This window comes from Rattus norvegicus, chromosome 1 (genome assembly GCF_021556685.1).
Source record: "Rattus norvegicus strain SHRSP/BbbUtx chromosome 1, alternate assembly SHRSP_T2T, whole genome shotgun sequence".
NCBI classification, from domain to species: domain Eukaryota; kingdom Metazoa; phylum Chordata; class Mammalia; order Rodentia; family Muridae; genus Rattus; species Rattus norvegicus.
The window spans coordinates 267,760,700-267,772,283 of NC_141534.1; the positions used below are offsets into that span (position 1 = coordinate 267,760,700).

General features: G+C 44.1%; 1 protein-coding gene across 9 annotated transcripts in view; it reads left to right on the forward strand.

Moving 5' to 3' along the window:
- The window catches only part of Acsl5 (acyl-CoA synthetase long-chain family member 5), a 47,067-nt gene that overhangs the window by 32,157 nt on the left and 3,326 nt on the right, over positions 1-11,584 (forward strand). For all 9 annotated transcript variants that reach the window (XM_087596137.1, NM_053607.2, XM_087596129.1 and 6 more), the window contains 11 exon segments: positions 101-279; positions 1,032-1,064; positions 1,147-1,198; positions 1,937-2,010; positions 2,733-2,810; positions 3,856-3,990; positions 6,225-6,359; positions 7,330-7,425; positions 9,585-9,657; positions 9,857-9,945; positions 10,197-10,313. In XM_087596137.1, the coding sequence (XP_087452263.1) occupies positions 101-279; positions 1,032-1,064; positions 1,147-1,198; positions 1,937-2,010; positions 2,733-2,810; positions 3,856-3,990; positions 6,225-6,359; positions 7,330-7,425; positions 9,585-9,657; positions 9,857-9,945; positions 10,197-10,313 (1,061 nt within the window).

The following is an 11,584-nucleotide window of genomic DNA, read 5'->3' on the forward strand; positions in this document are numbered from 1 at the left end:
CTACTGGCTTTGACATTTAATACCTACCCCGTTTTTTCCCCAAAGAGTCATGCATTTAACCGAATAGGGTGGTGACCTCTGACTCGGTTTCTGCTTTTAGCTGATATCTCCGTGGTGATCTGTGATACACCCCAAAAAGCAACAATGCTGATAGAAAATGTGGAAAAGGACCTTACCCCAGGCCTGAAGACAGTCATCCTCATGGACCCTTTCGATGATGACCTGATGAAACGAGGAGAGAAGTGTGGCATTGAGATGTTGTCTCTGCATGATGCTGAGGTGAGAGTCAAAGCCAGCATGCTATGAGGTAGGCGGTTTATCACATGAGCAGGACACAGGCCGTCCACACGGAAGCAGAGGGCTGCTGTTATTCGAGGAGAGTGTATGTGAACCAGACTCTGAAACCTGAAGACAAGTACAAAACTCATGACAGAGGTGGACAGACTTCCTTGGCTAGCTGTATACCCTTCTGGGTATAGAATGAATGGATAGAGAACCCCAAGGATGTTTATGAATCTGGTCCCTGATGCAGCTTGCCCGAGTTATTCACCTGTTACAAGCTACATCTCTCCCTAGCTACACATGGAAGATTAAAGTGTTCCTAATCTCACAGATATGGTGGCAAGGGTTAAATGAATTAGTGTGTGTGTGTGTGTGTGTGTGTGTGTGTGTGTGTGTGTGTGTGTGTGTGTGTGAATTGCTCAGGAAAGTGACTAGCGTAGCACACATCCTGGCATAGTCATGGTATATCATCCAAGAAAGATAGGTTTAATTATGATCTTTGATGATGGGACCTTAAGAAAATGATAAGTTTGAGACCTACTTACTTTAGATTAACATTGTGGAGAAACTTTCTGCCTTTCTTTGATGCTTCCATTGTTTATCATTATTGGTTTATGAGCTAACTCCATGTTGGAAATTGGGAGGTTGAGAACAGGGGAAGGAAGAGCTGACTGTCAGGTCTGTCTGTCCACCCTCAATGACTCTTTTTTGTTTGTTTGTTTGTTGTTTTTTATTTCCTGTGCTCTTAGAATCTAGGCAAAGAGAACTTCAAAAAACCAATGGTAAGTGTTCTTCCTGAATTTGAGCTTTGTATAGTCCACTCTTGGTTCACCGCAGACTAACATCCTTGTGCTCCTCCTCCAGCCTCCGAACCCAGAGGATCTAAGTGTTATCTGTTTCACCAGTGGAACTACAGGTCAGTGCCTGTGACAACTTGACAGAGCTCCCAGGGAGCTAGAACATACCATGCTGCCACCCTGTCCCTGCATGCTCACAACCTGAGCCATTTATGAATGGGTTCCCAGATAGAAAAACAGGAGCATAAGGCAACAGACCCCCTGAATATAAATGGTAGCATCTGCATGCTGTGGATGCTACGAGTCTTACAGATGGGGTCCAAGTGTCACCTTTTCCTCTACCCTTCTACAGCTTCAATCAGATGTACCATGGGGACAGTTTCATAGAACGTACCATTGGGATGGTTTAATGGATGTACCACTGGGATGGTTTCAGTCAGGGTAACTCAGTGTTGGTTCTCCACAAGATGCCTATGTTTCAACATTTAGTAGATGGTTTACTTATATTTGTTGTGGACTATTCCAGTATGCCCGGTTTATAAATTTCATAGCAATATTGTTGCAAGATCTTAGGTATAAAGTCTTAAACATGTGAACAGCACAAGGAGAGTTTATTTGTAACTTTCTGTATTACTGTTATCATCTGAGATGCTGCCTGTGTTATAAGTTAAGGCAGAGGTCAGTAACACAGAAAGTGGGAGAAATTCTGGGGGGGCATGAATGCCTACAGAAAGGTCCAGTCAACAGGACAACTTTTGTCTCTAGAACAGAACCAAACTGAATTTAGCATCTTTCAAGGTCAAAAGTTACAGATTAGCCACGCTAAGGACCTTTCTCTTCACCTCTGCTTCCCACAGGTGACCCCAAAGGAGCTATGCTGACCCATCAAAATATCGTTTCAAACATGGCTGCTTTCCTCAAATTTCTGGAGGTCAGTGGTCAGTCAAAAAAGAGGCTCTTGCTAAAATGTGACTTGGCTTTAAGCTTTTTTAGGAGGAACATGGTTAAAGTTTATTTTTCTCATCACTGTGACAAAATGCCTGATGTAGGTGATTTCTAGGGGAGGGTTACTTGACTTAAAATTTGCAGAGTGACATGATGCCAGGCAGCTCCATTGTGAGGCCTGTGTAACTGGGATTTCTTCATATATTGGTGGATCAAGAACCAGCAGACAGGGAATGGGGTTGGGGTACAACACCCCCAGATCCACCCCAAGTAACCCCTTTCCTCCAGTGAGGCTCCACCTTGTAAAAGTTCTGTAACCCCAGAGGACAGTCGTACCACCTGGGGACAAAGCGGCTAAACATAGGAGCCCATAGGGAGTTTTGCATGTAAACCAATAACAAGCATGGAAAACACAGACAGTCTTTAGGACTGCATGTCAAGCCTCAGTGTTTCAGGACCGCTGCACTGAATGGTTACAGGATACATCAGATCCTGAAATACATTAAGTGCCCAGGGAGGTGTTTGCGTGCTATGCATTTTAGGAATCTAAAGATGATGCCAAAATATCAAGTTTTTTCTCTCTACTCTCAGTTAGATGGGACGGTTTCAGTCAGACAGGCTTAATCAAAAGGGAGAAGGGGAGTTTTAAAATCTCTATTGGAAGAGAAACTTAAGACCAATCCACTGTTGTTTGTCCCCGGTCTACAGCCTATCTTCCAGCCCACCCCCGAGGATGTGACCATATCCTACCTTCCCTTGGCCCATATGTTTGAGAGGCTTGTCCAGGTGAGTGTCCTGTGTGCCTAGCAGGTAGGAAAGGGGGTTCCTAACTTGCTGGCTCCACATTTATTCAAAATCCAGGGATGTAAAACATTCCTAGTCCATTCTGTACAGAATCAAGCACAGACATAGCACACTCCCTTGGTCTCTCTGAGTCATGGCTTACATCTAGTAAGTCTGAATACCTAAGGAGGTAAGTGCTTGCTCTTGACGTCACAGAGCTCTTATTGTCTGTTTTCTCTTAAGCCGGAGCGGACTCACCAGACATTTTTACTTATATACTGATTAGCATTTTGAGAGGATCCAGGGTTAAGGAAAATGCCTTCAGTGGGGCAGTAAGGGGAAGCATTTGATCCAGCTATCCCCAGGGAGCAAATTTACATATCACTTGAGTGTGTAAGGTGGTATTGCCAAGCACAGTGTGTGTCCCTTCTTGGAGTGGTCTCCAAAATTTCCAGCCATTCCGAAGCTAATTTGAGAATGAATGAAGCACTAATATTTCAATACCACAGGTGCTGTGGGAAAGAGGTCTTTTCATGCCCTCCCTCCGCACCGAGTATCTCTTCATCCAGTACATGCTTGGTTGATGTACAAAATGCCACATTGCTACTAATAAAACTTTACACATATTTTAGTATTTCTCAAATTGGGACAATCTTAATTGAAGGCATGTTTTTTAATTTAATTTAATTTATTTATTTATTGTTTTTATTTTTTATTTTAACTGGCTGCAGTTTTTTTTAGTGCACAAGATGCGTGCTTCTCATGAAGGATGGTATCTTGGATAGGCTGGGACAGATCTGTGGCAGAGCCTGAGGGCAGGACCCACAGCGCCACAGTCTGTTATCTGTCTTGCCACTTCAACAGTAATCCGTTTTTATCCGTTCTGGGGGAGCCTCTCAGAGACTGACTTGGGTATTTGGATCGGCAGGAAGCAGGTGTTTTGCAGAAGGACACAGCTGCCGATTTCCGGTTTCTTGCTCACATCCATCAGAGGCAGGACTGCCTACACTGACCGAGGCACCGAGCCTTATCCTCCATCTTCTTCCAGGGTGTCATATTTTCCTGTGGAGGCAAAATTGGGTTCTTCCAAGGAGATATCCGGTTGCTACCTGATGACATGAAGGCTTTGAAACCCACAGTGTTTCCCACAGTGCCTCGACTCCTTAACAGGGTCTATGATAAGGTACGAGCCTTGCTTCTGTTGGGATTGTGTTGAGAAGGCTCAGAGGGACTGGATCCTGGCAAGAATCAGTTCCGGCTCTGAGTCCCAACAAGTATCTGTATGAGCATGTTGGAGCCACAGCTGTGAGAAGCCACAGGAAATAAGCCTTTTCTTTGGATAATATTGCTGGTCTGAGGAAGTGCTACACTCAGACTTGGAGAAGCACTTCGGCTTTTAACCAGCACACTGGAAAGATCTTCCTCTGATTTGTATGTGCTGGTAATCTAGCTTTTTGCTAAGGCACCAAACCAAGGCAAACATTTCAAATGTGTTTGCTCATTTAACCCTCCTAAGAAACACAGCAAACCACACTCTTTCACAGAACTCTGACAATGTGGAAGCAGAACCTTGAGTGTTAAAGAATTTCCCTAAAATCATGGCTAATGGCCAAAGGGGCCAGAATAAACTATCACTAGTGGTTTTAGCTGTCATTGAGCCCTGTTCACTGAGGTCGCAAGATGGCATTTTTCCTAACCCCAACTCTCTTACTTCTTTTACATTCCTTAGCTGACATTCTACCATAGAGACCTAACACTTTATTCTCCCCTTATCAAGCATAAGTATAATGAATTCATGTCCCAGCAATCCTCATAAGTGACCAGTGACGATTTTTAAATTAGTGTAAACTCATCTTTATACTGTTAGTTTTCTGTTCATTTTAGTCATTCATTGATATTCTAAGTGTGCCCATCAAATTCTTACGTATCTTTTGGATATGACCCCAGTAGTCTATGATGGGGCCCTTCTTTCTGATACAAGATATCCTAAGCTCAATTTGTATGTTTCTCACCCAAGCCTTAGATTGCAATTGGCCATTGGGAACTGGGACTTGAAGCCAGGTGATACAATATAGTGCCTGCTAGCCCAGAGACCTGGAGAAAATGACACCATTATTTCCCCCTCAGATTCTGATCCTGGCACTCTGTCTTACCAGAGACCAAACTGAGCTGTGGTAGGCATGGATAGTATTCTAGAACACAGATGGTGTGTGGACACTGTACGCCCTGTTAACAGCTCTTCCGGTTCCTCATCAGACTATGGAGTCACCAGACTGGGTCGCTATGATTTATGTGTTATTAAACTTTTTATTTTTGAAAGGGAGTATTTTAAAATAATAATACATAAGAGATAATTTGAATCTAGAGCTTATTTCATAAAATGGAGATCTTATTAGATACATTTCCGATCCTAGCTTTCTTTTTGTCTGTGACTTGTTAGGAGGGCTAGTCATGTGACTGTTAGAGGTAAGTAGTTTGTGGTAAAGAGAAGCATCAGGCCTGTCGTCGTAATGTAGGCAGCATTTAGTGCACCTCAGAATCAGATGGTGAGACATAGGTAAATGATGTCACAGGCACAGGAGTAGACACTCCCAGCCTGGATCCTAGCCTGAACTGGGAGGAGAGGATGAACAGCTCTGGCTGTCTCCAAGCCTGTAAATGGAAGCATAGGCCAAGAGAGGCATCCTATACGTCTGAACAAGAGAGAGCTCTACTATTCTGAGTGCACCTTCTAGTATGGAGAGGTCCTGAAGACTGGAGTATAGGGTTTAGGGTATCATTTTGAAAATGGAAGCTCCTGTGTGCTGTACATGGGGAGCTTCATCTCGCAGGAGTATGATTGATGGACTGCAGGGTTACAAGGATGCCAGGGTCATGAAAAAGAGGAAATAAGGTGAACAGGGAAAAATGATACCAAGTGTATAAGCCCAAAGGGGAGAAATAACACCATTAGGAATTTCTGCTAGATTCTGTAGGAAGTGGCTAAAGGGACATTTGCTCTAATGATGCTAATTCTCTAGGTCAAGAAGAGATAAAAATATTATAAAGCAGAGGTGGTACTAATTCCTAAAAGCCAGACCTCTAAACCTTTCTCTGGGCTACTAAGTCAAAAGCTCCGGGGTGGTCATGCCCCTGGAGTGATTTCCTATCTGATCTTAAGCCAGTGCTGGTGGCCGTCTTTTTTGGTTGGCTTGTCTCAGTTACTGAAGTTGTTTCCTAGGGACCTGGAGTCTTTGAGGTCTGGGGCATTATGTAATAATGTCACTTGCTTCAGGGTGTGGCTTGTCATTAGTAAGCAACCTAGTTCACAAATGTGAGACACTTCCTTATGAAGCAAGGACTTAGCATCTTGGTACTACCAAATGGCTTTGCTAAGTACCTCGAGTCGTCTAACCAAGAGGCTTTGTCGCCCTCCAGGTACAAAATGAAGCCAAGACACCTTTGAAAAAGTTCTTATTGAACTTGGCTATCATCAGCAAATTCAACGAAGTGAGAAATGGCATCATTCGGCGGAACAGTTTGTGGGACAAGCTCGTGTTTTCAAAGATCCAAGTAGGTTGAATATACTGGACAGCAGGGCTGGCTGCCACTTAGCACCCCTCTCCTCTCAGGTCGTAGTGGCACCCTAAGTAGAGATCTTCGTAGATCTTTGATGCCTGCTCCCACCTTTTTCTTTGTGCCTCTTTTCTTGTGTGTGTGTATGTGTGTTTGTATGTGTGTGCATGTGTGTGTTTGTATGTGTGTGCACGTGTGTGTGTTTGTGTGTGTTTGTATGTATATGTATGTGTTTGTGTGTGTGTGTGTGTTTGTGTGTGCATGCGTGTGTGTTTGGGTAGGGGTGGTGGGGAAGCATGTGGCATGCTGTATGTGTAGGCTCAGAGGAGAACTTCAGATCTCAAGCCTCACCTTCCTCCTTGTCTGGGACAGTGTCTCTCTTGTTCACAGCTGTATATAGTAGTCTATTAGTTGGCCTGCTAGTGTCTAGGGATTCTCGTGCCTTCTCTTCCCACCTCTTCACAGAAGAGAGTTGGGGTTACAGGTGTGCACCACTGAATCTGACTTTATTTGGGTTCTGAGTGTCTGGACTCTGGTCTTCGTCCTTGCACAGCAGATGCCTTACCCACCGAGCCACCTTTGAGATCTCTTGTGCAGCTTCACACTGAAGAGGAATGAGAACGTGTACAGCACATTTTATGTAGGTGCTGGCACTCTACAGTATTGTCTTAGCTGAGTTTTGTTTAGTTCTATTTACTTAGTTGCAGTATGGTTGCATTGAGTTGATAAGTGATATAAGTTGAAGAACTTAAAAAATGACCATAGCAACAAACCCTTGAGTTCTCTGAGGGATGCTGGTGATGGCACTGATAGAAAGCCTGCCTCGTGGTTCTCTAGGTGTCAAGCTGCAGTCTCTGTGCTTGTAAGTCAGCCAAGCTGGACGTCTGGGTATGCGACTTCACCCATTCTAGAGTAGAGGGAAAGGAAGAACAGAGGCTCAACAGCTCTTTTTGTTTCCACTGAACAGAGCAGCCTGGGTGGGAAGGTTCGTCTCATGATCACTGGAGCCGCCCCTATCTCCACTCCAGTCTTGACGTTCTTCAGGGCTGCAATGGGATGCTGGGTAAGATTTCACATTTACATCCACAGAGCACACTATTCAAATAAGAATGACACTGTAAATGAGAAGCATTGAAGAGAAGACCACACCTCAGCTCTTAGACAAGAGAAAACACCTGACCCCACTACTCACCTCTTCATGTATCAAGTATACATATCTTTCTGTAAATGGAATCAGGGTTCTAAAATATCCATCACTCCACCTACTGGACTCCTTAACCCAAAAGGTTAGTTAGTGTCATTCATGGTTTCCCAACAGCACCCAAATAATGAGTCACCGTTGACAGTCTGTCCACAAGCCACAGCACATGTGTGGCAGTCAGAGGACAGTTTAAGAGTTTAGGTTCTTTTCTTTCACCATGTGAGTCCCAAGGATAAAACTTAGGTCCTCAGGTTTGGGAATAAGTGCCTTTACCCATCTTGCCGGCCTTACCTATTACACGCTAATTAATAGCGTCACCAAACTTTCGCGCAGGTCTTTTATACACACTCAAGTTCCATTCCCCACACACTTGCTAATGTTAAGTTTTGTAGCCGGTTAGTTGCCTCCAATTGAAATACTTTAGTGCTGTTTCTTTTATCAATATGTCTTAGTTTGGGTTTTATTACCGTGAAGGGACACCACGACCAAGGCAATACATATAAAGAAGAAACCTTTAATTTGGGCTGGCTTACAGTTTCAGAGGTTCATTGTCATCATGGTGGGAAACATGGCAGCGTCCAGGCAGACATGGTACTGGAGAAGGAGCTGAGGGTTCTACATCTTGATCTGAGTTGTTGGAGGTAGCTTGAGCATAAGAGACCTTAAAGCCCACTCTCACGGTGACACACTTACTCCAATAAGGCCACACCTCCTAACAGTGCCACTCCCTATGGGCCATGCATTCAGACACATGGCGGCCAAATCTCACTGCTCACTGCCACTTGTCATTCTTCCACAGGTTACTCTAGGGCTTTCTTACAGAAAACAGGTACAGGGTGATTCAGTTCCATCAGACATGGCTAAGAGTTCCCTATAAACTGAAAATTCGTCTCCTCTATGCTAAACATTTCTTCTTGGTCTATCTTTTTCATAGCTATATAAAAATGGAATCAATATGCATGCCAGTTGATCAAAGTTTTCTGTTGTGGTTTTTATTGGCTGAGACAGGCCTTTCTTTTCTTCCTTTTAAAGATTTTGTTGTTGCTTTTTTGTTTAAATAAAACATTATTTTATGTATGTGGGTGTTTTGCTCTGTACATGCCTGCCAAGGCCAGCGTCAGATTCCCTAGGACTAGAGCTACAGATGGTTTTGAGCTGCTGGGAATTGAACCCAGATGTTCTGGAAGAGCAGTCAGTGCTCTTTGCTTCTGAGCCACCGCTCTAGCTCCTACAAGGCTTTCTAATCCCCGGGATTTCTTAAGATCATCTCTGCCCATATTTTCTGGTGGTTTTACAACTTTATATTTTTTTTCATTTATGCCTCATCCATCTGAAATATATGGATCTGGCTGTGGATGTTCTCTCTTTCATTCCAAATGGGTATCTCGCTGATTCAGCCAACCAGGTATCACAAACAAAGCAGAAGACAGAAACAGGCTCAGCCTCTCAGAGACTATTCCCTATGCATGTACCCATGATCAAAAGAGACTGGTGCCAGTCAGTGAAGGGTCTTTGGGGCTTTCAAACTGCCATTCTCTTGGCTAGTACCTTTCTTTCCCTCAGCCCCAAAGATTAATAGAAAGTTCTGTTTCCAATCTCTTTCCAGAAACACCATCTCTCACTATCTCTACTTCAACCAGCCCAGCCAACTGCAGACCACACCTCTGACTGCAGTGTCCTATCAAGTTGCTTCCTGCCACCAGTCTTTCTCTAGTCAAGATTATCTTCTTTCTGTGAGGGTTGGGAACTACCGTAATACCCCCACTGTCTGCTTCACAACTGACATTTTACTGGAGCCAGCTAAGCCCATTCATTTATACATGGCCTATGGCTGCTTCCGTGTCACACTGACAGCTATGTTGCTGGGACAGAGACCAGATGTTGTGAAGAACTAGCATCTGGACATGCTTTTGAGGATTTGCAAACCTATTTTCAGCTCATTTCTGCAGTTTGTGTTCCTGTCTGGCCATACGGGCTGGCCAGTCGTACTCAAGTCTCAAAGCTCTTCTTTGGTTCCCCAGGTGTTTGAAGCTTACGGCCAAACAGAATGCACAGCTGGGTGTTCCATTACATCACCTGGGGACTGGACAGCAGGTGGGTTTCCCATCTGCTGGTTGGGAGAAGGCTTCTGATTGAACCGTGGTTTACGAATTTAAATGATTCTGGTGTTCTGGATGAATTCGGTAAATGGCAAACTCAAGTCTTGCTTTCATTCTTAGAGTCAGCCCCTTAAACATCTTCGAAACCTGCTTGCTTTATGGTTGCTCAGCCCAGAATGTATGCTGTGTTCTAGGTCATGTTGGGACTCCGGTGTCCTGCAATTTTGTCAAGCTGGAAGATGTGGCTGACATGAACTACTTTTCAGTAAACAACGAAGGCGAGGTGAGTAGATGATGGAGGTGAGGAGGCTTAGTCCAAAAGGAGTCTAAATCTATGGCCTGGCCTGCTCGAATTCCTCAACTTTTGGGAAGCAATACAAGATCAGTGAATTGCATTTTCCTATCGTGGGGACTAAAAAGAGTCTCCATACTGTAATGGAAGACATCAAGTGTTTTTGTTCCCAGCAGGTGTTTTATAAGGTAGAGGTAACAGCCATTTCTATTATCTTCTTCCTTTTACTGTGTGGTATACAGATCTGCATCAAAGGCAACAATGTGTTCAAAGGCTACCTAAAGGACCCAGAGAAGACACAGGAAGTACTGGACAAGGATGGCTGGCTTCACACTGGGGACATCGGTCGCTGGCTTCCAGTGGGTATTTCTCCTTAACTTGTAAGGGTGTCTGCTATGGCACTGGCAGAATAATCTACTTGTTGCAAGAGGGGTTAGGGATATGAGCTTAGTCAGCCGAGGCAGCTGCAGGGAAATGGGTCGGCAGCCTCCTTTTGTGGTATTTTCTCTAAGTAGGAAGAGAAGAACATACCAACGGAAAGATCCTAGCTTGGGAGTTGGGAGCTGTGTTCTAGACCTAGCTCTCTAATGAATTGATGGTGTGAAATCCTGAAGAAGTTGGCCAATATGTGATTAGGAGCTAGTCCTTCCTTCTAGGCTGGAGCACTCTCATGACTTTGACCACAACGTTAGAAAGACAGCAGAAAGTAAACCAACTGAAAAGCTTTCTTCCTTCCATACTTCTTGTCAAATACAACGTGCACCATAGGTGGTCCTACTGATGCTGTGTCTGGAAACAACAAAGGAGTGTTTCTTTTGAATTAACTCAAGGGGACATCAAAACAATTTCCAAATTATGTGTTTGCACAGGCTAACGTCTGCCTCTCAGTGACCTTCACAGTCCCTCTCTGTGGAAGGCACGGAGACTTATAGATTTGCCTGCTGATGAACAATTGGTGGTAGTTGCTGAAAATCTCATCCATTTTCTTTAGAAGAGAGGAAACAGGGCATGGTTGTCATGAAGATGTATACGCCCCACAGAGGAGTTTCCAAGGGTGTCCTTTAAACATTTTTTTTACCTACTATGTGTTAGGGGCGAGGGGCTGTAACACATCTCTTCAAACTTTTTTCTTGTTCATTGTTCAAGATTTAAGAGATTCAGAATGCTTGACCATGATGCACTTTATCAGTTAGGTTTAAAAGTTTGTTTAATCAGTGTTCCCTGCTCTAAACCCAGGAGGCAGGCAAAAGATATGTTCCCCCCCCACCCCGGCCCCCATGAGTGATGATAGGCTGCGGATTATTGATCACTTTCAGTCTAAATCAAGTCCGACTCAGTGATGGGTAATTCAGTATAGAGCCTTACTTATGGCCTGTTTGAGTGAACCGTGTTTGTCTCATGCCCTGATTCTACAATTAAAATCCCTAAGAAGATAAGCACCTCAGGAATTGAGTTCAGGAAAATGAAGCGGCATATGACCTGCGATGGTGGCCAGTGCCCTGCCAGTCTTGCTTCTGTCCTTACAAGCCAATTACAGGATGGCTTGATAAGTGGCATGCAGCTGTTTTAGCCCACTCCCGGATATTACAGGAAGTAATGTGGCAGGGGGAGCTAAATCATTCAGCAGTTT